The following is a 27,257-nucleotide window of genomic DNA, read 5'->3' as shown; positions in this document are numbered from 1 at the left end:
AAGGTCCTTCCAGCATCTGTTTCCTCTCCCCTTCTCCCAAGATCCTGTAAGAGCAGGGGCACTGCAGAGTTCTCCAGGGCTGCAGTTCACAATCTGGGGTTCTCTTCATCCTGAGGTCCCCAGAGCTCCACACCAGCACTGCAGGGATACCCCAGGTGGAAATGCAGCAATCAAAAATCCCCTCCCAGGGGGCAGGAGGGGGTGCCTTGGCCAGGCCTGGCAGCTCCAGCACCCCCAGCCCACCAAAATCACCCCCAGCCTGCTCCAGTGCCTTGGAAAAGGGGACATGATATCCCTGCTCCAAGGGCCCCTTTCCCTTAACCCAGCATTTGCTGGATTTCCTAGATCCAGGGTTTCCCTAAACCCAGCATTTGCTGCATCCCCTACACCCATCATTTTCTGGATTCCCAAAAGCCAGCATTTCCCTAAAGCCAGCATTTCCCTACACCCAGCATTTGTTCAGCCTCAGGACTGCAGCTGGGAGCTGCCCCCAGAGCTCTGGGGACCTGAGCAGGAACAAAGCTCCCCAAGAAGTTCAGCAGAGCTGGCTGAGGGAAGGAGCCCTGGAATGAGCTCCCAGGAAAGGCACCAGATGCTGCCATTAAACCCTGGATTCCCAGCTGCTCTCACACCTCTGCCCTACGGATTTTTTTGAGAAAAAAATCCCAGAATGGTTTTGGTGACGGGACCTAAAGCCCATGCCATGTGCAGGGACACCTCCCACAATGCCAGGCTGCTCCAGGGCCATGCCAGGGCCAGGAGGCAGCAGCACACCAGGGGAGGTGCCCTGCATGCCCTGGGCTGCCCCTGCCACAGGCTCTGGGGAAGCTGTTCACGAGCTGTCAGAAAATCCCTATTTTTGGAGCACGAGCACTCTGGCATTCAGCACCCTCCTTCCCCTGTGCATCAGCAGTGAGAGCTGCACCCTAATTACAATCAGCATAATTACAATTAAATCTGAGTGTAATTGCTCGAGCAGCAACAGGACTCAAGCAGGTAAATAGGAAATTACAGCTGTGCATGGCACCCAGGTGGTGCCACTGTCCCTCACATCTGCTCTAAGTGCAATCCCCATTTACTATCCCAGTTTCCCAGGAAGGGTATTTAGGTGTAAATTACCTGTGGGAAGTGAGTAGGATCAGTTCTCCTGCCACTTCAATCACACAAATTGACTTTTCTTCCCCCAGAGTGAGCTCCCAGCTCCCTGCCAAGCTCTCCTGGCAGAGCAGCAGCCAAACACTCCCAAAGGACCTTGCAGAGACCATCAGAGCTGGCAGAGATCTTGCTCCCCTCCCAGAGCTGCATTTCCCCTCTCCAGGAGTGGTTTGTCACCTAAAGCAGCCCAGAGGAGGCAGCAGGAACTTTGCATTTTAACTAGGGTAACATCAGGAGATTCAGCAATTAGAGCAAAAGGGCAGAATGGAAGAAAAGAATCCCCAAGAAAAGGAAAAGAAGGAAAATGGAACCCCTCCAGCTGTGTATCCTGAACACCCAGCCAAGCTCCTCAGAGGCACAGGGTGGTAGAATTCCCTTTCCCACAGAGTGACAGGGCCTGCCAAATTCCACACAAATTCCCAACCTCATTCCTCCTGCAGACCTGTGGGAAATCCCTGAGAATTCCCTGACACCTCTGTGGCTCCCCTACAGCCACACTGGTGGCAAACCTTGCCCATTCTGCAGATTTTATTCAGGCTCTAGGAGGACCCAGAGGTTTTTCAGTGCCCCCAAATCCACGGCTGCTCCCATCTCTGAGCTCTTTCCCTGACCGTGTGCCAGGCCTTCCCTGGAAATCAGAGCTTTTATCTAGGATAACAAATTGTTATTTCTGATTCTGAACCCAGCACGGCGAGGAGGCCTCTCCTGTGCTGTGGGGCTGCTGAGGGAGGCAGGGAGTGGCAGGGGACAGGGGCAGTGACAGCTGCAGCAGTACCTCTGACTTCGATGGTGGCGTTGGCCACGGGCGAGCCGGAGAACACGAACACACACAGGTACTCCCCGGACTCCTCTGCTCGGGCCTTCAGGATCCTGCGGGGACAGCACATAGCACAGCTGCCTCACACCCACGGCACCTCAATTAACACCCCTTAATTGCACCCCTCATTGTTGGTGCAACCCGGGCACGCCCAGCCTCCCCGGCACACACTGAGGCACTTCCCTCCCCCAAAACACTCCTTTTTTATTAACTGTTACCTTTTTAATTATTCCTTTTTGTTAATTCTTTTATTTATCCTTCCCTTTTTATTAATTTTTTAATCAAGCAAAAAAGCCCCAGCAGAAGAGCACAACCCCTACAATAAAATCATTTAATGACACGTGGAAACTGCTGAGACACGTGGAAAAAGCTGCTCACTTCAGACTGAGTGCTGACAGCATTCACACACCCAACTCTCGAGTTATGAAGTGAATTAATTTCAGATAAGAACTTTGCAATGGCCCAGCAGTTCAACAGCACACCTGGAGCACTGCTGGTTTGAAGCTGCTGCAGGCAATGCCCACAGTGAGGAGAGGAAGGACAAGGTGGAGCTGTCTGCCTCTCCCCGGGCTCTGCTTGCCATCAATCATTCAGGAGCTGCAAACTGACACAGCTCAAGGTTCACGGGCACACAGGAGCTCCCTGCAGCTGGAGCAGCCACCCCCAGCTGGGTGAAGGGTTGGGAGAGGTGCACTCCACTGCCAGCGCTGGAACAGGCAGCATTTTATTGAAACAGTTTAATCTCTCAATTCTGGAACAGAATTTCTGGAGGATGAAAGTACCCAGCTCTGAACTCCAAGCACAAAAAACATCTGACAGCAAAACAAAGTGACTGAAAAAAGAAAAGCCCAGGAGTTTAAGGGAAATAAACAGAATACAAAAGATGAACCAGCATATAAACCAAAATATAAATAAATGGGGGAGTAAACACCCGCTGTTAACCACAGCTATGCTCTGCTGCTTTTCACTGAGAAAACCCAGAATTCCTGCATTTAAAATGGAACCAAAGCACAGTTAAGGGGCAGATCCAAAGCAAAACCAAACAGCAGAGAGAGCCTGAACTTCAGCACCAGCAAAGCAGCCCAGGAGTGCTCAGAATTCAGGATCTACTCTGCAAATGGAAAGCTGGGATTTCTCCAGCTGTCCCTGGGACTGCTGGGAGCCCCCCGTTCCCTGGGGACAAGGGGACTGTGGTGCTCTCCCACTTCACTCCTTCCTTCCCCAGCAGTTAAAACTGAAGCCAAGCCTAAATCCTCCTTTACAGAGGAATGTGGAAGGAAAAATCCAGCCTGGCTTGGAACAGCCTCAGCCTGGCCCTTGCTGGGCAATACTGTGCAATTCCCAGGCACCCTGAGCACCACTCCCATCCACTGATGGCTCCTCAGGGAAGCAGAGCCCCCAGAGCTCAGGCCCAGGGCTGAACACTGCACTGAGGAGGGACAGGAAGGAATTATGGAAGGACATGAGACTCGGTTTTTAATTGCAAAATTAACCAGGTAATTCAAAGTGAGCTAAAGGGGAAAATGAAAGGACAGATCATTAATCAGGATCAAACCCAACTTCCAAAATGCTGTGGATGAGAGGTTGCTTTGCTAAGACCATGAAAACCTGGAACATTCCCTAATCCTGTGCCAGTGAAGCAGGGGGAAAAGGGCCCCTCTAGAGACAGAACACAGCTGGGACCAAGCTGCCAGTGGGGGTTAAAGCATCCCTAAAGAGCTCTTCAGCTTGGCTTAATGTGGAACTGGAAGCTGGACTTGCTGTGCATCAAAGGGGAAAATGGACAGAAAGAAAAAACAGGGCAAGAAAATCCCAGAGGGAACAGACCCTGAGGGTATCACTGAGGGAGCTGCATGGGATCCCACCAGCTCCAGCCAAGGCCTGGGACCATCCCACAGCAGTGCTGTGAGCAAAGAGCTGCACCCACACCTCAGGGACACCTCAGGGACACCTCAGGAACACCATCCCTGCCCATTCCCATTTCTCATTCCAGCTGCGATTTTGGGCTCCAGGAGGATGTGCAGCAGAAGATGGGCAGGATAAACCCCACACACTCCCAGGAAACCAAAATCATGCTGTGTGTGTGCTTTTGTCCAGGTGAACCCTGGAGAAGAGCTCTGAATTTAGTTTTACTCATCCACCCTGGAGCTCACTGCAGGAACACCAGATGTGCCCTTGTCCCCTGGCTCAGCCCAGGCCACCCACACCTCAGGAACACCATCCCTGCCCTCCCCAGGGCAGGAGCATCATCCCTGCCCATTCCCATTTCTCATTCCAGCTGGGATTTTGGGCTCTGGGAGGATGTGCAGCAACAGACACATCTGTGAACCCTGGAGAAGAGCTCTGCACTGACAGAGTTTGACTGAGCCACCGCTGCGAGAACACCAGGTATGCCTTTGTTCCTGGCTTACCCCAGGCACCCACACCTCAGGAACACCATCCCTGCCCTCCCTCAGGGCAGGAACACCATCCCACCCCTCCCCAGGGCATGAACACCATCCCTGCCCATTCCCATTTCTCATTCCAGCTGGGATTTTGGGCTCTGGGAGGATGTGCAGCAACAGACACATCTGTGAACCCTGGAGAAGAGCTCTGCACTGAGGGAGTTTGACCGAGCCACGGCTGTGGGACCACCAGGAGCCCCCTGCTGCCCTGGCCCAGCGCAGCACCCACCTGTACTCGGTGGTGTTGGAGGCTTTCCTGGTGCCCGGGATCTCCTCGCCGTTCTTCACCCAGTAGCTGGCGGCCAGGGGGCTGGGGCTGCTGGTCAGGTTGCACTGCAGCGTGACGGCCACGCCGACCACGTGCAGCACCACGTCCTCGCTGGCGTTGATCCGCGGCTCTGCAAGGCAGGGACAGCGCTCAGAGCCAACCCTGGGGACGGTGCCAGCTACTCTACGTGGCACAGGGGGCGGGAGGGGAGGGCACCACACGGGGGATGGCACTGCGGGACACACGGAGGAAGCACAACCAAACCACAGAGCTCGGAGCTGGCGCAGCGGCGCCCCAGGGCTGCGCTCCTGGGGAGAGACAAGAAGGGGTTAATTGGGAATTCCCACACATCAAGGAACACCAGCGACTCCTGACACACTCTGTGCTTCCCACACCAACTCCTGGGGCTGCACGTGAGGCCTCAGTTACTCCTCCAAAGCTTCTTGCTGGCTGGCACTTGGTTCTTATCACCCCCTGAAAGGTGCCTGTGCTCAGCTGGGGTTGGTCTTTCTCCAGGCAGCACTGACAGAACCATAGGACACACTCTCAAGCTGCACCAAGGGAAACTGAGGTTGAGTATCAGGAAAAAGTTTTTTACAGAAAGAGTGATAAAGTTCTGGAATGGTTCTGGAGTCCCCATCCCTGGGTGTGTTAACAAAGCCTGGATGTGGCACTGGGTGCCAGGGTTCAGTTGAGGTGTTGGGGCTGGGTTGGACTCGACGATCTTGAAGGTTCCAACGTGGTAATTCTGTGAATTCTTCTCCTTGAGGTTTCAAACAAACCCATTTTTTATATAAACAGCAGTCAAATTTAGGCCTCTCAGTAATGTTCTGGATCTGCCCCTGCCCAAAGGCTGCTGCAGCCCCAGGAGATTCCACAGGGCACAACCTCTTCCCTGGTGTGTGGAACTGGGGAAGGCTGAGGAGGAACAGCTGAGAGCAGCACCCAGAACCCGACAGTGAAATGTAAGGATACACAGCAGGCTAAAATCAGAGCTGCAACTGGCTTGTGTCTACAGTAACCCTGAGCACAAACATTTCTAAAGGACAAAAACAGCCCCAGTGCATGAGCAGAGCCCAGGAGCTCTGCACTTTGCTGGCTGCTTTGGGGCTGCTCCACTTCACAGCCTCACCTGGCAACACCCAATTCCCATTCTTTAGGGCAAAGCTTTCAGAAGTGCTCAAATCAAAGAGGGCACTGTGCTGCTGTCTGAGAACCACGCTGCCTTCAGCCCCTGCAGGCGCTGCTGCTCTCCAGCTCACACAGCCGCCTGATTCTCAGTCACAGAAGTTGCTTCCCAAACTTGGTAAAGACCTTTCTGCTGCAGGGCTTGTGCCTCACCTCAGGTCTGAAGCATTCTGTGAAAAACCACCTCACACAGGATGGCAGGGGTTAAAAACATCACAATTCTTGCTGTTAGTCTCAAAAAAAAAAAAAAAAAAAAAAGATTTTGAGGCTGCAGGCCACCCCAGAGGCTGTGTGTGTGGAAATGCTGCTGTGTGCCCCACCTGGGATCAATTCCTGACTGATTCCAGAGGTGCAGCTCCAGCTGCTCCTCCCTCCCTCCCCTCTGGATGCAGGAGGCTGAGGAAGCAGCAAACATCTCCCTGATTTCTGCAAGTCATCCAAGGAGTTTGGATTCTGGAAACTCTGCCTTGTGCTAACAGTTTGGGATATAAATTTATGATCCATGGAGCCTCTGGAATGCAGATTATGAAACACAAGGAGAGAACAGAAAATCCCAATTGTGTCAGAACCATCCCAACCTTCCACACAGGGAAGGAACATCCCTGTATCCCGTGGCACATCCTTAGATTGTGCCCAGGGAGGAAAAATATCCATGCTCTGATAACCTGCAGCATCCCAGTCCTGGATATCCTTCTTGGAAATCCAGCTCTTTAAATCATCCTTCAACTGCAGAATCACTGCAGTTGCTGTTTGTATTGCCACATTTTTCACTCTGTTTCTGCCTCATTTCTCCCACACTGGGCATTTTATCCTTTCAAGGATTGTTTGGGCCCAGAATTGTTGTGTTATTCTCGTATCGTGCACCATTCCTGGCCTGCCCCATGTGCTTTTCCACCCCCAAAGAGCTCATCTGCATTCCCACAAAAACACTGACAGAGCTCTGGGAATATTTTTGGAGTGTGTCTGAAATAGTAACTCAGTGACTGACCTGCAACCTTTTCAGTTTTAGCTTAGCAGAACTGAAGGCAGCTGTAAGTCTCATTTCCAGCTTCACCTGCATTTATGTTACTTTGATTTGGTTATTAAAAAAGCAAATTGATGGAGCAGTCTCCTCATTTAATTGCAAGAGACAAACTGCAACTGGAATACTGGGACAGCAGCAGCCAAAGGAGGATGCTCACCTAGAAAATCACTTTTTACACATCACTTCAAGTGCCCATTTTATGTAAGCTCAGCTTTTACAGTTAAAACCCAAGCAAAGCAACTAAAAAAAAAACCCCAGCAAGTGAAATTCTGGTTCCAAATCCGGAATGGAAGGCAGATGGTGGTTCCTGGGTGCCAGATTTTCAGAAGCAAGTTGATCTCTGCAGAAGCCAGGACAGAGCCTGTGCTCTGTGGGGCTTTGGTGTCACAGCAGGGCAGCAGCTGGAAACTCCAACTCCACTGAGCCACACTATTCCCATTTCCAAGAAAATGGAATGGAAGAGCTGAGGCCATCTGGGCAGGCTCAGAGAAGGGGCTGCACTTCCAGGGACACCTTGGGAACCTCATCCCCGTTTTCCTCCTCCTCCAGCAGGCTCAGGCAGGTGCTGATGTCCGCGGGCTCCTCCTCCCAGCAGGAGCAGCTCAGCTGTCCCAGCACACACAGGAGGGCACTCAGGGGTTTGCTCCTTCTTCCCCTGCACAGCAGGGCCCAGAGCAGTGTGATCCCAGAGCAGTGTGATCCCACAGAGCAGTGTGATCCCAGAGCAGTGTGATCCCAGAGCAGTGTGATCCCAGAGCAGTGTGATCCCACAGAGCAGTGTGATCCCACACAAGGCACTCAGGAGGCAGCTCCCACTCAGCAGCTGGAACCAGCTGGGAGGGGAGGAGAGGCTGAGCTGCCATTCCTCGGTGCCAGGGGCCTGAGGGAGGGAACCCCCCGTCCCCAGGGACACAGCTGTGCTCCCCAAGGCTGGCTCTGCACACCAGCAGGATTGTGTCCCCCAGGGTTGCTCTGGAGCCCCAGGACTGTCCCAGGGCACGGGGCTCTCTCCAGCACACAGCACTCCCTAGCAGACAGGTTTCCAGGATCATTCCCAGGATGGCAGAGCTGCTGCTGGAGGCCATGCAAGCATTCCAGTCCTTTGGCAGCCCAAAGGACACGGGAGGGCGAGGGGTGGGCTGAGGCTGAGAGCTGCAGCTCAGGGACCCGCTGTCACTGCAGTCACCCCACAGCACCGAGTCACCAGCCATTTTCCCACGTGCACCAAGGCTGTTTCCATTGCCAGAGGGAAGGTCTCTGATCCAGCAGTGCCCACGGCAGCACCAGGCTTTGGGGACAGCTTTGGGGGGCATTTTTCAAGGCGCCCAAATAAAAAATCAAGATACAAAACCAGAGTTTTGTACCCAGTAGGGCATTAAAGGGTTATTTGAGCACAGAGCACAGGAGCAAGAGCACGCTTTTGCTCTGCTCTTCTGAGGGCACTGAGAAACCACCCAAAACAAGTTCTCCTGTAGCTGCACACTGCAGATTTAATTCCCTCCACCTGTAACTCAGCAGCCATTTCCTTAGGCAAATGCAACTTTTACATCTGGCCCAAAATTCTTCTCTGCAGAATCTGACCGTATGAAATCCCAAATCCATCTGGGGTGAAAAGCAGAGTGAAGGCAGGAAAGCCTTGCCACAGGCAAGAACAAAGAGCAATTCTGGGCCAAGCTCAGCCTCTGCTCCCAGAGCTCTGCTGCTGCCAGGAGCTGCACCATGGATGGAGTCACTGAGCCCAAGTTTGGGCTCAGCACTGGGCAGGATGTTCTCCCTGCTCCCACAGGCTGGATTAGGAATGGCTGCACCTCCTCAGTGCTGCTGCATCAGAGAGCTCCTTAGGAACATGCTGCTGGCCAGGAAGGAAAAGAAACACCACGACTTCATGGAAAAATCCAAACACGAAAGGTCACGTGGAACTGAAAGGGAAGGATTTATCCAGAAGCAGATATGTAACCAAAACCAGGCGAGGAGGCATTCCCAGAAATTCCAAGAGAACGGAAGAAATCAAAATAAAACGGTTAGAGTTGGGAAAAGAACATGGCAATCAAAGAGAAAGGCACTGCTGGAGAAGCCAGGGAGGCTGGAAACCTCCTACAAAACTAAAAGGAGGAGGGAACAAACACAAATCCGACAGCAGGCTGGTTTCACACGGAAGCTCTACCCCACATCCCGAGGTTTTCCCAGGTGCTTTGTCCTAAGGAGAAGAGACACGGGTGGCACACAGGGTCAGCACTACAGGCGAGGAGGAGCAGCCCGCGCTTGGCGACGACAGGACAGGGTGGCAGAGGGTGGGGACACGGGGGCGGGGTCACCAGACTGCCTCTAGACACTACAGTGCCACTACTGGGGGCCGGACTCACTCTGCAGGACGCTTATAGTAGCCTGGGCTCGAATCCACGTAATGGAGGGATTTTGCCTCAAGTCATTCCTCCTGGGATCGTTGCTGGCCCTGCACTCGTAAGTCCCAGAGTCTTCCAAGGTAAGGCGGGTTACTCTCAGCACACTCACCCCATTGGCCCCGTAGGCAGTGTTAATGGTGACACGGCGCTTCCGAGCGCCATCCCACAGCTGTTTGAAAGCCTCTGCCCGGTTGACTTCCGCATACCACCACTGGATCTCTGGAGTGGGGTTCCCAACCACATCACAGTACAGTTCAAAGGCGTCCCCCGTGAGCTTAGTTTCTGACATGGGCGACTTGACAAACCCGGCTGCAGGGAGGGGCAGCAGAAACGCAGTGACAGAGCAGCAGAAAACAACAGAGCTCACACACAACACAGCAGCGGGGCAGAAAACACAGTTAGAGACATGGCATCGGCAGTGACACGGCTGGGGGACACCCAGGGCAGCTTGGGGACACCCAAGGCATCGGCAGTGACACGGCTGGGGGACACCCAGGGCAGCTTGGGGACACCCACAGCATCGACAGTGACACGGCTGGGGGACACCCACGGCATCGGCAGTGACACACCCACGGCACTGGCAGTGACACAGCCTGGGGACACCCAGGGCAGTGACACGGCTGGGGGACACCCAGGGCAGCTTGGGGACACCCACGGCATCGGCAGTGACACGGCTGGGGGACACCCAGGGCAGCTTGGGGACACCCACGGCATCAGCAGTGACACGGCTGGGGGACACCCAGGGCAGCTGGGGGACACCCAGGGCAGCTTGGGGACACCCACGGCATCAGCAATGACACACGCACGGCAGTGACACAGCTTGGGGACACCCAGGGCACCAGCAGTGACACACCCATGGCACCAGCACTGACACAGCTCGGGGACACCCCTGGCACTGACAGTAACACGGCTTGGGGACCCACGGCATTGGCAGTGACACAGCCTGGGGACACCCACGGTACCAGCAGTGGCCAGGGCTGCAGGGCAGGAATTCCCGATATCCCTGCTGCTCCCTTCCCTGGCAGCTGCCCCTGGCACCCTCCCCAAGGGATTTCCAGGCCTTTTCCAGCCCTGGGCAGCCCGGGATGTGCCAGGGTTAAGTGTCCCTGGTCAGGATCTGCTCCCTGAGGAGGTTTCTTTACCTTGACCCACCCAAGGGGCGCCAGGGGTAAAATCCCAAACCCGTGCCAGCCGTGAGCTCTGCTCTGACCTCCTCTCCCATCTATTCAGGACTTCCAGGGCAGGGAATTCCCCAAGATACAAGTGGCCTATTTTCCTGATAGGCCAGCTCTGGGAAAGGGAATTTCAGTGGAATGAACACTCAGAAGCCAAAAGGTTGTTTTGTCAGGAACCCACAAATGACCCTCAGCAGTCCCCCTGCTGGGAGAGGGCTGACATCCGTGCTCAGGCCACAATATGGGATATTCTGGATATCCTAAATCCTCCCGTACTTACCCGCCTCAGAGCCCCGCTGGGAGCACACACACACATTAAATTGTCCTTCAATCCTATTGCCAAAGATATTCAGGAGAATAGCAGCGCCTCAACACCAGGCCCTTCCCCCAGGCCCCTCCTAAAATTGCAGGATTAGGACACAGCTGGCCAGACAGATTATGCAGCAAAACCCGTCCTGGTGCTCTGCTGGGGCAGGGGACATCAGCAGTGTGGGGAGGGACAGTGTCACACCAGGAAAACTCAGAGCCTGTCATCCCTGTCCTCGGATTGTGCCATCCCTGGCCTCGCATTACTGGCTTGTTTTAGGAGGAGAGGCAAATCAATGAGGTTTGGAAATGGAAATGGGGACTTGGAGCACGCATTAAACAGCATTTAATGAGCGCCCAGTGACCACAGCCACAGCCCCTAATGGCCACAACCCCTAATGACCAACAGCCACAGCCCCCTAATGACCACAGCCCCCTAATGACCAACAGCCACAGACCCCAATAACGAACAGCCACAATCCCCAATGACCAGCATGCCCTGACCCTAAATATCCAGCACTGACCCCAATGACCAGCACTCCCCAACCCTAAATGACCAGCGCTCCCTGACCCCAATGACCAGCACTCTCTGAGCTGCCAAACAGCCTCCATAGGTAAATTAACAAATATTTCAATTACCAGGGGCAGCTGTGGGTTAATATTTTGCATTTCCAGCCACTCACAAACAGCAGCAGTGAGTGAGGGGATGTCACCAGAGGGCCACTACCCACGGTGACACCCAGCCAGGAGCTGCACAAGGAGCTGGAGTCTGCCAGCATTGAGCAAGACTACTTATAAAAAAAACAAAAAAGGGGAAAAAAGGTGAATTATTCCCCAGGCTGCAGCACATGGCAGTGGGAGGGGAAATGCTGCTGCCTTTGGGCCCGCCAGTGGATTCCAGGGCTGTCCCAGCACGGAGTGGGTGACACTGGGCAGGTCTCGGTGACGCAGGAGCTGCCACAGCCCGGCCTTGCCTTTCTTGGGCTTGTCCCACATCTCGGCTCCTGCTCCAGAGGCAGCAGCACAACAAAATCCCAAACCCAGACACAGCCAGAGCGCAGGGCTGCCTCAAGGGACTGTGCTCAGCTTAACCCCAGAGATCTGGGACTGTGCTCAGCTTAACCCCAGAGATCTGGGACTGTGCTCAGCTTAACCCCACAGATCTGGGACTGTGCCCTGTTTAACCCCAGAGATCTGGGACTGTGCTCAGCTTAACCCCACAGATCTGGGACTGTGCCCTGTTTAACCCCAGAGATCTGGGACTGTGCTCAGCTTAACCCCACAGATCTGGGACTGCCCTCAGCTTAACCCCAGAGATCTGGGACTGTGCTCTGTTTAACCCCACAGATCTGGGACTGTGCTCAGCTTAACCCCAGAGATCTGGGACTGTGCTCTGTTTAACCCCAGAGATCTGGGACTGTGCTCAGCTTAACCCCAGAGATCTGGGACTGTGCTCAGCTTAACCCCAGAGATCTGGGACTGTGCTCAGTTTAACCCCACAGATCTGGGACTGTGCTCTGTTTAAACCTAAAGACTGGGGACTACCCTGTTAAACCCCAGAGATCTGGAACTGTGCTCTGTTTAAACCCAAAGATCTGGGTCGACCCTCGGTTTAACCCCAGAGATCTGGGACTAAATTCAGTTTAACCCCAGAGATTTGGGACTGTGCTGTGCTTAACCCCAGAGATCTGAGACTAAACTCAATTCAACCCCAAAGATTTGGGACTGTTCTTAGTTTAAACCTGAAGATTTGGCACTCTGCTCTGTTTAAACCTAAAGAGATTTGGGACTCTGCTCTCTTTAACCCCGAAGATTTGGGACTAACCTAAAACCCCTTCTGGAAGTGATTTATTTATTCAGGATTTGATCTCATCCCCCAATGGTGTGGATGGAGACAAGGAGAGATGAATGCCCTAAAACCAGGGAAATGGAACACAAGAGTTCCACTGGAATTCCAGGGGCTCCTCACATTTCCAAACTCTTCCTTAAAATTTGTGTTGGGGAAAGAAAATTAAATCCCCAACTGAGAAAAAAAAAAAAAACAAAACTGGATTTTCAGAGCTCAGGAATTCTTGTAAAATCTTCCAGGGTAAGAATACACAAGGCAGTCATCCCTGCACTGCAGAAATTATTGTTTAATAATTAAAATATCCTTTTGGAATTCAAATTTCATAAGGTGCAAAAGAATTAAGGAGAATGGCCCTGGAGGAGCAAAGCAGGGAGAATTTTCATCTCCCCAAGTATGGTGTAAAAAAGGAGTTTAAAAATAAAAGTGCTTTGCCTTAAAAGCCAAGTTGAGGAAAGATGTTAAGCCAGGCTCAAAGACAGCAAAAAAACAGGTTTAATATACACAAAGAATGGACAAATTAGGACCAAAATGAAGGAAAAATAAAAAGATTTCCAAGGGAGTTTTCAATCCCAACCAACACAACTGTGACCAAGGAACCCCAAAAAACCAGGATAATGCTCCTTCCCCATGCTGAGGCTGCTGCTCAAGGTGAATTAAATCAATTAAATCCCACGTAAATCACAGCACAAAGCACAGTTCCAAGCTCAGAACTGAGAGTTTACAAGGCTGAAGTGCAAAAATAAACCTGATTTTCAGTCTGGAGCCACAATAAACAAAGTGTAACTGCTGTGGGACTGAATGATTTCAAGCTTGGCTGTCTTTACACCAAAAACCCACCTGGAAAACCTCTCAGCACATCAAAAATTTGTATTTCACTGCTCTCAGGCCTTTAGGAGAGTTCTGGAGGTTTTATTTCCCTCAGTTATGCAGCCTCATTTTTTGAATTCTTCAAATAAATGAACAAAAGTGCAAGTGGAAAAGGCAAGAACGGCTCAGCTCTGCTGTGCCCTCACCTGAGCTGATTTTTTTTTTTTTTATTTTTGCTTTATTCCCAGATGGACAATTTGATGGGAATACCCACAAAATCCAGGCAGGAGCTGCCCCCCTCAGCTGGGCTGTGTTAATGAGGTGCCCCGGCTAATTAACACCTTCTTCTTCTCTTAATTAAGTGCCAAAGATTTCTGAGGGTGGGGAAATCTCACTTGGGCAGAGTGCTGCTGGAAAAAACCACCCTGATGAATGATTTGTTCCTTGCCAGCGCTCCCATCCACTGGAAATCGTGGAAATTAGTGAAACAAAAAAAAAAGTGACAGCAGGAAGAGATGAGACACTCTGATGTTCAGGGACAGGCACAGGGATCAGTTCCATAAATCAGGAATTTAGGATGGAAAGGATTCCTGAATAGGGATCAGTTCCGTAAATCAGGAATTCAGGCTGGAAAGGATTCCTGAACAGGGATCAGTTCTGTAAATCAGGAATTCAGGCTGGAAAGGATTCCTGAACAGGGATTAGTCCTGTAAATCAGGAATTCAGGCTGGAAAGGATTCCTGAATGGAGACAGGGCACAGGCCTGGGGATAAATTCCAGGAAGGCACTGCAGCATGCTGCCTGCCCACACCCATTTTCCATCGGATCGATGCTTTCCCATTCTGTTCTCACCAGGAAGCACAAAATGAGAAAATTGGCACGAATCCCATTAATTTTTGCCAGCTGCAGGGCAGCTTAAGCCAGGCTTGAGGCACCCAGGTGAGCCCACGGCTATCCCTGGATTTAATTCCTGGATTTAATTCCTGCCTTCTCATCCTGCAGCTTCCCAGAGCTGGGAGAGAGGAGAACCCAGCCCGGAGAGCATCATCTAAAATGCAGGAGCTGTGCCAGGGCACGGGGCTCCTTCCACAGGCAGGGAACCTGAGGATTCATCCCACAGGAACAGGATTAAACACTGCCTGCATCCATCCAGCCCAGCATTGCCCATCTCCCTGTACAGGAGACTTGTGGGAAAATTCCAAAAAAACTCATCCTGAGGGGAATGGTTTGGGTGTGGCCATGCTGGGAATGTCCCCAAGGGGGAATTCCTGGCACAGAGATCGGTTCCTGGGGATAAATCAGGAATTTAGGCTGGAAAGGATTGTGGAAGATCCTCTGGCCCCACAAACCTCTCAGATCAGCCTGAGACCCTCCCACCCTGCCCCCCACCAGACACTTTTATCCAAGTTTCCCTGGAATAAAAAAGGGGATGCTTGCCTTCACGCTTTGGAAACACAGCTGGCATTTTATGGTGCAAAACCTGATCTGAGCAGCCCCAATTCCCTGAGGAAACACACCCAGGCACAGCCCATGGGAACAGCCCTGGGAGGACAGGCACACTTCCCCCAGCTCCAGGGAATTCCCTTCCCCAAAATCCCCTCCTGGCTGGGCTCAGAACACAATTCCAGGGATCTAGGTGACAACCCACCTGAAGGGTGCAGGTGAGAACTGAGACAAGGCTGGGATATCCCACAGGGAAGAATCACCACGACAGGGTTTATAAACTGTGCCTCCATAACCACTGACACCTTCTGAAGAGCAGGAATGGAGATCTTTCCTGGTTTTTAGCTGGGAAGAACAGAGCCCTGGCACTTCACTGGTTCCATAAATATCCTACAGGCAAGAATCACCAGGACGGGTTCCATAAATATCCCATGGGAAGAATCACCAGGATAAGGTTTATGAACTGTGGGCCCATAACCAGTGTCACCTGCTGGCTGCAGTCACTTTCTTGAGAGCAGAAATGGACATTCTCCCCATATTTTAGCTGGGAAGAAGAAAGCTCTGGCAATTCCCTGGTTCCATAAAGATCCCATGGGAAGAATCACCAGGAACAGGGTTCATAAACTGTGGCTCCAAGGCTAGTGTCACCTGCTGGCTGCAGTCACCTTCTGGAGAGCAGGAATGGAGATTGTTCCCAATTTTTAGCAGGGAAGAGCAGAGCCCTGGCAGCTCCTTGGTTCCACAAAGCAGCCCAGCCCATGAGGGAGCCCAGGCAGACCCCTGGGATGTCACTGCCTGTCCCCAGGGGTCCCTCCACAGCTCCTGCTCCAATTTCCAGCTCCTTCCCTCCCCAGCTCTGCTGCTGAAACCCATCTGCTCCCAAGCCTTCAGTGTGAACTACAGACTCCCAGGGCTCTGCACCTTGGGAATTTAAAGGGATGCAGTTTATGGAAGTGTTTCTGTCTTTTTGGGCCATCCTGGATGCAGAATTATTTTTATCTCACTGCAGACTTGATATCAAACATTCACTTTAACAGGAAGCATGGAAAATCTCTGATTTACCTGAAACATTTGGATCAGCACTCTGGAATAAACAATAGATGGATAAAGATGGAGCAGAGCCAGCTCCACCAACCTGTGAACCCAGATCCACAGCAAGTCCTGTGCCTCAAAAAGCACATTTTTTCCCCATATTTCAATGGAAATACTAAGGAATATCAGTGCAGAAGTGCTGGAGGAGTTCTCACAGGATACAACAATTGTATTTCCTGCCTGGCACTTCCCTCATGTGCCATAAAAAAGCCAAGAACTTCCCGAGGCAATCCCACAATTCACAAAACCCCTCTGAAACCACGGCTGGCAAAGGCATTCCAGGGAACTGTCAGCTTCCAGCATCCCCTGAAATCCATGGAAAAGGCAGCCTGGTGCTGCCAGCAGGCCGGGCTGAGTCACTCCCAAGGAGATTTCCTCCCACAGGCAATTTGTCCCTCCTCTCCCAGAGGTTTTCCCAAGGGTTGAACCCACCTGGTGCTCAGCAAAGGCAGGAATTGTTCTCTGCTCTCCCCATCCCTGCTCCTCCCTGGCAGGGAAGAATCCCCCCAGGCAGCAGCACTGCTTTCATCCCTTTTTCAAGGAATACAGGAATTTTAGTGCTGCAGCTGAGGAGTGGACAAGAATCCCTCCAAAGCAGAAAGAGCCAGGGCAGGAAGGCTCCTGGGAAGTGCCACGAAATCCATGTTAACAACTAAAAGCCATTCCCTGGAAAGCAGTGGGAAGGGATTCAGCTGCAGCACAGGAAGCAGAGTCGGAGCAGGCAGCAATTTCAATTTGTCTGCAGCAGCTGAAGATCTCAAAAAAATTTAAAATAGCATTAAATTTCTGTCTCAAAGCCACTGGAAACACCTCGAATGTTGGCAATAAAAATGATTTTGTGTCAGATTAGCTCTGTAAAATCCTGGTTCTCTAATGGCGTGGTGCAAGGGTTTTAAATAACCAGAGGTTTTCAGAGCTCCCCGTTCTCCCCTGACCTTTCCTGATCCAACAAATGTGTTTGACAGGAGACTGATCCCATTTCTCCCCAGCAAAGCTGCTTTTCCCCCTTTTATTCACTCTGCAGGAGCAGGAGCTGCTCCACATCCTCGTGAGGGAGGGAAAGGACATTTTCATGCAGCGACCTTTCACAAGAAATGCCCTTTGCTGAATTGGGGATTATGTAACAGAGGCTGAGGAGAATCTGCTCAGCCACAAAAATAATTCCTGTGTGAGCAGAGGGAATGGCAGCAGCACAGGGGATAACACGTTCCCAGCACGTTCTGCAGCCCAAACCAGAGGTTCAGCTGCCTGCTGGCTGAAATCCTGGCCCTGCTGCTGCACATGGAGCTGGAGACACTTTAATTATCCCAAGCTGAGGTGGTCCAGAGTGGGAGGGAATTGCTGCTCCTGCTCAGTGCATCCAGGAGGATGCTGGAATCCCAGGCACAGGGAGGCAGGAGGAAATGGATTAAAAAGCAGCAGAGATGGCACACTTTGTGCAGCAGATTTCTTCTGCTGTGCACATTGAGCTCCAGGCTAAAAATTGCCTTTTTTAGGGGTATTTTTCCCCAAGCAGTTTTTTGAGATCTTCAGCTGCTGCAGACAAATTGAAATTGCTGCCTGCTCCGACTCTGCTTCCTGTGCTGCAGCTGAATCCCTTCCCACTGCTTTCCAGGGAATGGCTTTTAGTTGTTAACATGGATTTCGTGGCACTTCCCAGGAGCCTTCCTGCCCTGGCTCTTTCTGCTTTGGAGGGATTCTTGTCCACTCCTCAGCTGCAGCACTAAAATTCCTGTATTCCTTGAAAAAGGGATGAAAGCAGTGCTGCTGCCTGGGGGGATTCTTCCCTGCCAGGGAGGAGCAGGGATGGGGAGAGCAGAGAACAACTCCTGCCTTTGCTGAGCACCAGGTGGGTTCAACCCTTGGGAAAACCTCTGGGAGAGGAGGGACAAATTGCCTGTGGGAGGAAATCTCCTTGGGAGGGACTCAGCCCGGCCTGCTGGCAGCACCAGGCTGCCTTTTCCATGGATTTCAGGGGATGCTGGAAGCTGACAGTTCCCTGGAATGCCTTTGCCAGCCGTGGTTTCAGAGGGGTTTTGTGAATTGTGGGATTGCCTCGGGAAGTTCTTGGCTTTTTTATGGCACATGAGGGAAGTGCCAGGCAGGAAATACAATTTTCCATTTCTCCCCCAAAGCCCTGGAGCTGGGATGAGGATGGGTTCCAGCAGAGCCCATCTCCCCCCTCTCCCTGAGGAGGTTTGATCTCCGCAGCCCTACTGACACTGCTGAGATTATGGGGCCAGAAATAACCTGTGATTTAAGGGCTGCATCTGACAGGGTTTTCAGCACTTTGCTGCAGGTTCTGATCTGCTCAGCAAAGTGCTGAAAACCCTGTCAGATAAAAAATGCAACAAATTAAGGCTGAAGGAAACCATCAATACAATATTCCAGCCTCCTACCAGCTTCAGCAACCACAAAATTGGGGAGAAATGGGAATTGTCCTGGCTCTGTTTTGGTTTTGGAAGCAAAAAGCCAATTCTAGTGGGGAAAAAAAGATCTAATCACAAATTGCTTATCAAAAGGAATAAAATATTGAATTACCCTTGTGCCTGACAGGGAGCAGAACAGCTCTCCCAGCACCCAGGGGTTACAGCATCACTCCCAACCCTGCTGCACAAAGAATTGGCAGGAATGGGATAGAACTGAAATATTCCCAAAATGACAAAATTAGAGGTGAATTGGATTAGAGGTGACACTGGAAGGGAGAATCCAGAGGTGATCCTACAGCACTATAGGATGGCTGCCATATAAAATAATTAAGTTTCTAGGCTAGAGGGAATAAATGTACCAAATATCCCACTTCTTACAGCAAAATGAAGCCCTAAGAATGGCACCCTGACTATTTTTCACTCAGAGCTCTCCAAGCACAACTCCAAAGTCCCAATTCCACCTGAATTTAGAATTTCTGTACTCAGCCCTGAAGTGTGCCTGGGACACACTGGGATCTTCCCTTTATAAAGGGATTTTTTACCTTTATTGGACCCTAAATAAACCCCAACCCTTTCTGAGGGGATGGGTCACATAGCAGAAAGGAACAGCCTTGGATTTCTTTGCTTCCCAGCAGGAAAATGCAGCAGAGCAGGCAGGGCCCAGCTTCCCAATCCCATAAAAACAAGGAACAGCCACCAGGAGATCCCAAAGTGCAGGAGCAGGCTCTGAGTCACAACCCTGAGATGTTTGGGTGCTCTGGGATTTGGGAAACACTCCCCAAGATTTGTTTCCCAATCCCCTGCAGTGCTCAGCTCCCAGTTTCTGTGGCAGTAGGGGAGGAGGGAGCTGCAGAGCTCCTCTGGCCAAATCTAATCCAAATTGAGCTCTCCAATAATGAACTTCCAGTTTATTCCCTGGAATCCTGAAGTGGTTCCAGATCCTGAAGTGGAAACCCAGCTGGCTGGTCAGTGCAAACTGCTCATCTTCAGCTGAAACTGAAAAACATTTTCATTCTGCTCAATCCAGCAGGCTGGAGTGATAAATATTTACAGTTATTTCTTTTCTCCATGCCATTTATTCCTTGGATGCCCCAAAAGGGGGGCTGGGAGAGCTGGGGGTGCTCACCTGGAGAGGAGAAGGCTCAGGGAGAGCTCAGAGCCCCTGCCAGGGCCTGAAGGGGCTCCAGGAGAGCTGGAGAGGGACTGGGGATAAGGGGTGGAGGGACAGGACACAGGGAATGGCTAAAAAGTGAAACAGGCCAGGCTTAGGTTAAATATTGGAGAAAATTTCTCCCCTGTGAGGGTGGTGAGGCTGTAGGATGGGATTCCCAGAGAAGCTGTGGCTGCTCCTGGATCCTGGGATCTCCTGGTGGCTATTCCTTGTTTTTATGGGATTGGGAAGCTGGGCCCTGCCTGCTCTGCTGCATTTTCCTGCTGGGAAGCAAAGAAATCCAAGGCTGTTCCTTTCTGCTATGTGACCCATCCCCTCAGAAAGGGTTGGGGTTTATTTAAAGAAGTGTCCCAGGACAGGCCTGGAGCAGCCTGGGCTAGTGCAAGGTGTCCCTGCCCACGGATGAGTTTTAAGGTCCCTCCCAACCCAAACCATCCAGGGAAATGTGAGTCAGCTGCTTGCAAGCACTGAATTCCCTGGAGAGGCTGCTCCAGGTGAACTCTGTGCATCAGGAACCCTGAGGTGATGCACTGAAGGGTCACACACAGGGGTTTGCTGCTGCTTGAACACACAGAGTGATGCTCAGCTTTAGCTTTTCTGGTTTTCAGATTTAGGGTGTGGGTCTGGGCTTCATATTATGGGATGGTGAGCTCTCTGCACAGAGCAGGGAGACAAAGCAATTCCTGCTCTAGCTGGGCACCAAGGACAAACAATCCAGATCTCAGCCCCAAGGGCATAAACAACATCCCTGATCCTGCCCTGATCTTGTGGAGAGCTGCAACCCCTGATCCTGCCCTGATCCTGTGGAGAGCTGCAATCTTTAACACTCTTTTGAGACAAAGTCTCTTTTTTTCTCTCTTTTGAAGAGAAAAAAGCAAGCAGGATGGGACTTTATGGGCTGGAGCTGTAATTAGACAGTTAACTCCAATATGCAAATGGCCCAAAACTCATAAAAGTGAGAGATCCCATGACCAGCTGTCCATTTTGTGACCATTTTGGTTCCTCTTTGGTGCAGCCCTGGCTGGGCTCTTGTGCTGCCCAAGGTGGATCCACTGAGGCCTCCTAATAAATCCCTGCTTTATTCTTCAGTCTAGTCTCTGTTCTAGGTCAGCCTTCACCAGGGACCATTTTTGCTCAGCCCAGACCAACACCGAACTGCAAACCTGTACTTTAGGGATTTTCTAATCCAGCAGCTCCCTAACAGCCCATCCCCTGCAGGGATTTCACCAGGCAGAGCACTGACCCGTGCTTCAGAGCTGCTTTCAAGCCCCTCCAGCACCACCTCACTCACCCCAAGCAGCTCCACACCACAGCAACCCAAACCCCATTTGCAGCCTGAACCCGAGGCAGGCTCTGCCGAAACCCCACAAAGCTTTTCCCAACAAACCACGGAGGGGGAAAAAAAAAAAATCACCCCCGGAGCGCTCAGCCAAGCTGGTGCACGCTCAGGTTTAAAAATGCTCCGAGCATCTGTTTTCTGCAAACTCCTGCTGTCCGCCCTCACGGATCATTCCAGGCTCTGGGAGCTCTGAGCGCTGCCAAGAGCCTTCCCTGGGCACTCCAACCCAGCATTTCCAAGATCCTCTCTGCCACTTTTCCCAAGCTCCTGCAATTCCATGTGTTCCCAGCTGCTTTTCCAGCTGAACTTTTGGGTTTGAGTGCATTTTTTCCAGGCTCTGATATTCCCTTTCCTCTTGTTTTCCTATTCTAGCAGCACAAATGCTGTAACTGCTTTTCTAATAAATAAACTGCTAATAAACTGCTTTTTTAAAAAATAAAGAGTTATTTTAGGTTTCTAAACCTGTGAGTACCCCCAAAATGCAATTAGCTACAGCGGTCACTGCTGTGCATTTTAAAACATGGAATGCAAAACTATAGAAATTATTAAAAAAAAACGGGTTTTTTTCTTGTTTATTCAAACCAGAACAGGACATTTTGATCTATTTTTCCCCTAGAAAAATGTCTCACAGTGCACATCTCCAACACCAAAAAAAAAAAAAACCCAAAACCCAAGCAGTGCCAGGCATAAACAAATTTTTAACCTGAAGTGAGAATAAACTGCCATGAAAATAAAACCAAAGATAATTATTATTTGAATGATTGGATACTGAATTTCATAGAGCTTTGTTATGTTTAAACAGCCAAGCTCCCTCCTCCAGCTTTAGAGAAGTCAGGATTTGTATTTTGGAATTAACTGGGAAAAAAGTCTGTATTTATTCCCAAATATTCCTGTTTTGAGGAGTTTGAACACACAAAGCCCATGCTCAAACATCCAAAGGATCAGACTGTGGAATCCCACAGCAGCCAGCCCAATTCCAGCCTCCAGAAGGAAGAATTCTGCAGGAAACTTTGAAAAAATAGCAAAAAGGGCTTGGGGTAAGGCAGACCCAAGCTGTGAGGGCTCCCTGTGCTTTGCTGCCCCTCCTGCTTTAATCAAAACCCAACTCTAGAAGAACTGCAATTGTCATGATTAGAGAAAAACACCCCAAAAAATAAAATCTCACTACTGGAGCCAAGCGCAGCACGCGTGTGAATGTCAGGAGCTGCAATAACGACCAAAATGGAAATAAAATCATGAAATAAAACCCACGATGGGCTCAAGGGTGACAAAGCCACCTTGGGCTGGGGACATACAGCAGCAGAAACAGGGGAGATCCTGCCTGGAGGAGGAGGAGGAGGAGGAGGAGGGAGAGAAGCACTGGTGGGGAGGAGAAGAAGAGAACTTTGAACGTTCTGCTCGCTGCTCAGCCCACACCCGGGCTCCAAAAATGCTCACATTTATCTGGGCACCAGGAAAAGGCACAGCAGAGCTCAGGTGCTGAGCAATGAATGAGGTTCAGTGGTCACAAACAAGGATAAAAGCAAAGTTTTTCAAGAAGAAATTCATTTTCAGAATTCAGGATCAGCTCAGCTAATTTTCCTGATTTTATGGTCGCTTTCATGCTGGTTTCTACCAACAGAAAATCCATATTCTGGTTTTAGCCAGCTGGTTCCTTCTCCAGCCATGCAGAGGATGAACTAAACAAGCACCACCTGCATTAATTTGGTTTTATTTTCCCTCATGCCCAGCTTAGAACAACCCAAGCAGTTTTAGGGTTTGGAATGGTGAAGAATTCTCTGCATTTCAGCTTGCTTGCTCCCACTCCAACTCCTGTGTTGCTGTGCTAAAAAACCACTGCAGATTTCCCAGACTGGGGCAGCCCAAGCAGCAATTTCTGACAATAAAATAACCTTTAAATCCCAGCCACTCTGGGGTGGAATCATCACTGCACTGAAGCCTTTGGTTTTCCAGCTGCTTGTTTGGAAATAAAGATATTTCAAAGGTGAAACAATGATGGAAAAATCACGTTTTCCTTTCCTCCATGCTTGGAAGCATTAAGGTGATTTTCCAACAGCTGCCCTGAGAAAGTGCAGTTAAACACAGATCTTCCTGACTGGCTTTTTCCAGCTCTTCCTCCTCATCCTTCCCCATCCCTCCCCCAGTTCCACCAGAACTCTGCTCTGGATGTAAGCCATGAGCAGAAACTGATCATTTTCCCAGCAAAATATTCAGGAAAAGTTCAATTCCTGCTACATTTCCCTGAGATCTTAAGGTCTTTATGCAAGAGCTTTCAAAATAAAGCCACCCGAAAAATAAAACCCTCAAAATAAAAACATCTCAAAATAAAACCTTTTAAAATAAAACCCTCCTCCCAGTTTCAGCAAGATTTAATCCATAGGTCAGCCTGACTCCAAATATTCTGGGTTGCATTAAAGCCTGGAAAGATTACTGGGAATTCAGCAGTGATCTCCTGGTTTTTTCCCACAAACTCTCAGCATTCCAGCGGGGATTTTCTGCTCCAGGTGAGTTCCAACAGGTACCTGGCCATTCCTTCACCACCCCGGCTTGGACTATTCACCTTTCAGCACTCTGATGGTTCCTCATCAATAAAAGATAACAAATTCCTGCCCTTTGGGATCCTCCCTGCCCCTTCAAAGCACACACCCTTAGGTGAGAAGCTGTTTCCAAAGGAATATCCACAACTCGGGAAATGGCTGGACCCGTTCTCCACCCACAGAGGAACTGTTCTGTTTCAGGAAGCTCCCCACGGGCCACTATTTGTTGAAAAAAGCCCAGTTCCTCTGCAAAAGGGCCCTTTTACATTAAAAATGGGGCAGCAGTAAACCTTAGTCACAAAGGTCTCAAAACCTTTCACCTGGCTTGGGGCGCTCCGCCCCTTCCCAAGCGGATCTTCACTCACCTGAAAGCGTGAGCTCCCACAGCACTAAAGAAACCCAAAGGGTTTCTCACCACATCATTAAAAATAACAATTAATCAGCTTCCAGGACACACCAGCCGGCTGCAATCTCCCTCAGTCCAAGATCACTTTGGTGGGGACAAAGCCCCTTTCCAGCTCTCCCCAAAATTCTCTTTTTCACCGACCACCTGAGTGCTGCCAAACGCCAAATGTTTGCAGCGTCCCACAGCCACCGGGGATTGTCACCCCAGCTGCTGGCACCTGACACCTTCCCTGCACCAACACACGACCCATTTCCACTTAACTCCTTCCCTCCCAAGGCTGGAATTTCTCTGGGAACTCAGCAGTGCCACGGGGAGCGCAGAACCGCATTGAACCCACAACTCAGCCCATCCAGCCCCGTTCCCGGATCCCTAAATCCCACACAGCTCCAGCGGGGTGTTCCCAGACTGCCTCACTCTGCAGAGAGCCCCCGGTTTGCACTGCCAGTGCCCAGCTCTGGTTAACAGAGACACAAAGGCCACTGCTGGCTTCACGCTGCAAAACCCGCACGTGCTCAGGGAATAACTCCCACCTGGGATCTTTAGGACAGCATTTCTCCCATCTGGATGTCACTGTCAAACACCCTGAGAGGCTCAGGGCTGGCCCGGTGGCAGGTGTCCCTGCCCATGGCAGGGGGTGGAATGGGATGGGCTCTAAGGTCCCTTCCAAGCCAAACCAGGCCGCGAAATTCCACACTCGTGCGATTCCAGGATTCCCCTGGAGCAAAGAGCCAAGGCCAAATTCCCCTCAACAGCCGCGAAACTCTAGGACTGAATATTACCCGCAGAGCAGAAAGGAAGGCGATAGAAAGGAGGATGAGAGGATGAAGCTACGGTGGGATCGCTGCCGGAGAGAGGCAGGTTTTCCCAGCGGATCCTGCCGCAGGCCGAGCTCCCTCCCTCCCTGGGCAGCGCTGACCGTGATGCTGCACCAGGAGCACACAGGCCTGCCAGGGGCACACAGGCGTTTTCCTCGGCGCTGCGGGATTTCCTCGGAGCGGGAGCTGGGCTGGAGCAGCCTCCTGGCCCCGCTCCTCTCTGCCACTAATTGTCATGCACTTGGCTGCGAGCTCGCCGGGGAGGAGGCAGCCGCGCTGGATTTAGCTCAGCTAGCCTACAAGGAACGGAGAAGGCTTGGGGTGTGGTGGGTTGGTTGTTGCCTTTTTCTTTTTTTTTTTTCCCCTTAATTCCTTCTTTTACTCTCCTATCAGAAGGACCTCTCTAGTTGCTAAGGAACTACGGGCTTTATTGCATTATAAATGATTTAAGGCGGCCCGGCAGATGCAGGTTCAGTAGGCGGGAGGAGATGAGATGTTCCATTTTACCGGCGGCACCAGGCGCCTCAGGAGGAGCCGGGGGGGCCGTGCGTGTCCCCCCCCTTTTCTCCTCCTTCCCCCCTTCCCTGAGGGGCCCCAACTCACCAGGGATTCCCCCCAAACCCGGGCTCGCCCCCCACCCGCGGGGTTGCCCACAGCGCACCCGCCGCCATAGCAACGCGCCCCCCCGCTCCCCCCGCCGCCGCCGCCCTCCCTCACCGTTCTGCGCCGCGGCGGGTCCCGGCAGCAGCGCGGCCGTCACCAGCAGCAGCGAGAAGGCGGCGGGGAGCGGCCCGGAGCGCGGCATCTTCCTGAGGCAGGGGCAGGAGGAAGAGGAGGAGGAGGACGGCGAGGAGGCTGAGGCGGCGGCGGGAGCGGCGGCGGCTCCGTCCGTCCTTCTCCGCCGACCTCCTACCGCAGCGCAGCGCCCGCTCTCGCGAGATCCGCCGGGGGCGGGGGGGGCGGCGGGATAGGGGCGCCCAGGCAGCGGGGAGCTGCCCCTTCCCCTTTCTGCCGTGCCCTCAGGGGCGCCATGGCGGAGGCCGCCTGAGGTAGCCGTTGCTCGGGCACTATGGCAGAGCCCGCCTGAGGGATCCATCCCCTCTGGGACACCATAGCAGAGCCCATCTGAGAGATCCATCCCCTCAGGGACACCATGGCAGAGCCCATCAGAGGGATCCATCCCCTCTGGGACACCGTGGCAGAGCTCGCCTGAGGGATCTATCCCCTCAGAGACGCCGTGGCAGAGCCCGCCTGAGGCAGCCTCACCGCAGGGGCATGGACAGCACCATGGCAGAGCCTGCCTGAGGGATCCATCCCCTCAGAGGCGCCATGGCAGAACCCACCTGAGGGATCCATCCCTTCAAAGCCGCCATGGCAGAGCCTGCCTGAGGGATCCATGCCCTTGAGAGTCCATCCCCTCAGAGACACCATGGCAGAGCCCCTCTGAGGGATCTGTCCCCTCAGGGGCAAGGACAGCGCCATGGCAGAGCCCTTCTGAAGCAGCCTGCCCTCAGAGACACCATGGCGGAGCCCCCCTGGCTGGGATGTGAGAAGCACCACACTCCTTCTCACTTCTGGTCTTTATGGGCTTAAAACACTGGTAAATACAAGGTAAGAGCTGGTATTTGGCTCTGTTCATACTCACTTCAGGAGTTTCTGTGCCTTTCTGCAGGGGCCACAGTGTGTCAGAGGAACACAATTCCACCCCCAATTGTTCAGCTTAAGGTCCACACATCCACAAAACACTTATATAATTTTAAACACCATTCTACCCATCACTTCTGTGCTTCCGCACAAAAGATTTTTCAAGGGCTGTGTCATTTTTGCACAAGTAGGAAACTGAGGCTGCATGAAGCAAAGGTGTTTGCTCCATGTTAGCAGTGTAGTTGTGAGCAAAGAGCACAAAAACTCACTCATGGATGACTGGACAAGCCAGGCATGCTGGAAATCAGCTGTTGGCGAGCTTTGGGTGGCTTTTCTCTATTTTCCTGTCATAAATCACAGATGCCAGGTCAGACTTGCTGCTTGCTTTTGCTTTGTTCTGAGCCCAGCTGATGGTGGGGAGATACGAGGCTTGTAGGAGATTGTGGGACAGACCAGCAGAGAAGGAGACTGCGGGAAAAACCAGCAGAAAATCCTCCAGATCAGATGTTCAGCTTTCCGCAGAGCCCTGCACCACCAGTGAGCCCAAAGTGGGGTGGGCTGGGAAATAATGGGTGGTGACATCCCAAACTGCCTTGGCTTCTTGACTTCTTATCCCTCCTCCTTCACCCTGCCTGACGATCAGCAAACAGACTCCGTCCTTTAATTGCTGCTGTGAGTCACTGAAAGCAAGGATCAGGCACACCTCTTCCATGAAAACCCTGCTGAAATCCCTGCCTGAGCCCCTCAGGCCTTGGGTGAGGATGGCAGGGCCGAGGTCACACGTGAGGAGCAGCAGTTCTGTGGCCGTGTGCTGGTGCTCCACGTCATCCTAGCTGCCCCTGGCTCCCCAGGGATGCCAGGTTTGATGTGCCTCAGAGATTCCACTGCGCTGGAGAATTTCCACGGTGCATTTCCATGACTCACTGTTGGTGCCAGCTGATTCATC

At 51.9% G+C, this 27,257-nt stretch overlaps 1 protein-coding gene across 2 annotated transcripts in view; it reads right to left on the bottom strand.

Moving 5' to 3' along the window:
* Window positions 1–25,600, bottom strand: part of NPTN (neuroplastin) — a 40,009-nt gene extending 14,409 nt beyond the window's left edge. For both annotated transcript variants that reach the window (XM_041418403.1, XM_041418404.1), the window contains exons 1-3: window positions 25,385–25,600; window positions 4,646–4,814; window positions 1,931–2,025 (exon numbers count right to left, since the gene is read on the bottom strand). In XM_041418403.1, the coding sequence (XP_041274337.1) occupies window positions 1,931–2,025; window positions 4,646–4,814; window positions 25,385–25,472 (352 nt within the window). In that variant the 5' untranslated portion in view covers window positions 25,473–25,600. The remainder of the gene's footprint in view (window positions 1–1,930; window positions 2,026–4,645; window positions 4,815–25,384) is intronic.
* Window positions 25,601–27,257: the final 1,657 nt, after the last annotated feature.

Source organism: Onychostruthus taczanowskii, unplaced genomic scaffold, assembly GCF_017590055.1.
Source record: "Onychostruthus taczanowskii isolate IOZ18803 unplaced genomic scaffold, ASM1759005v1 scaffold6, whole genome shotgun sequence".
In the NCBI taxonomy this organism is placed as follows: Eukaryota; Metazoa; Chordata; class Aves; order Passeriformes; family Passeridae; genus Onychostruthus; species Onychostruthus taczanowskii.
This window is presented reverse-complemented; position numbering and strand designations above follow the sequence as displayed.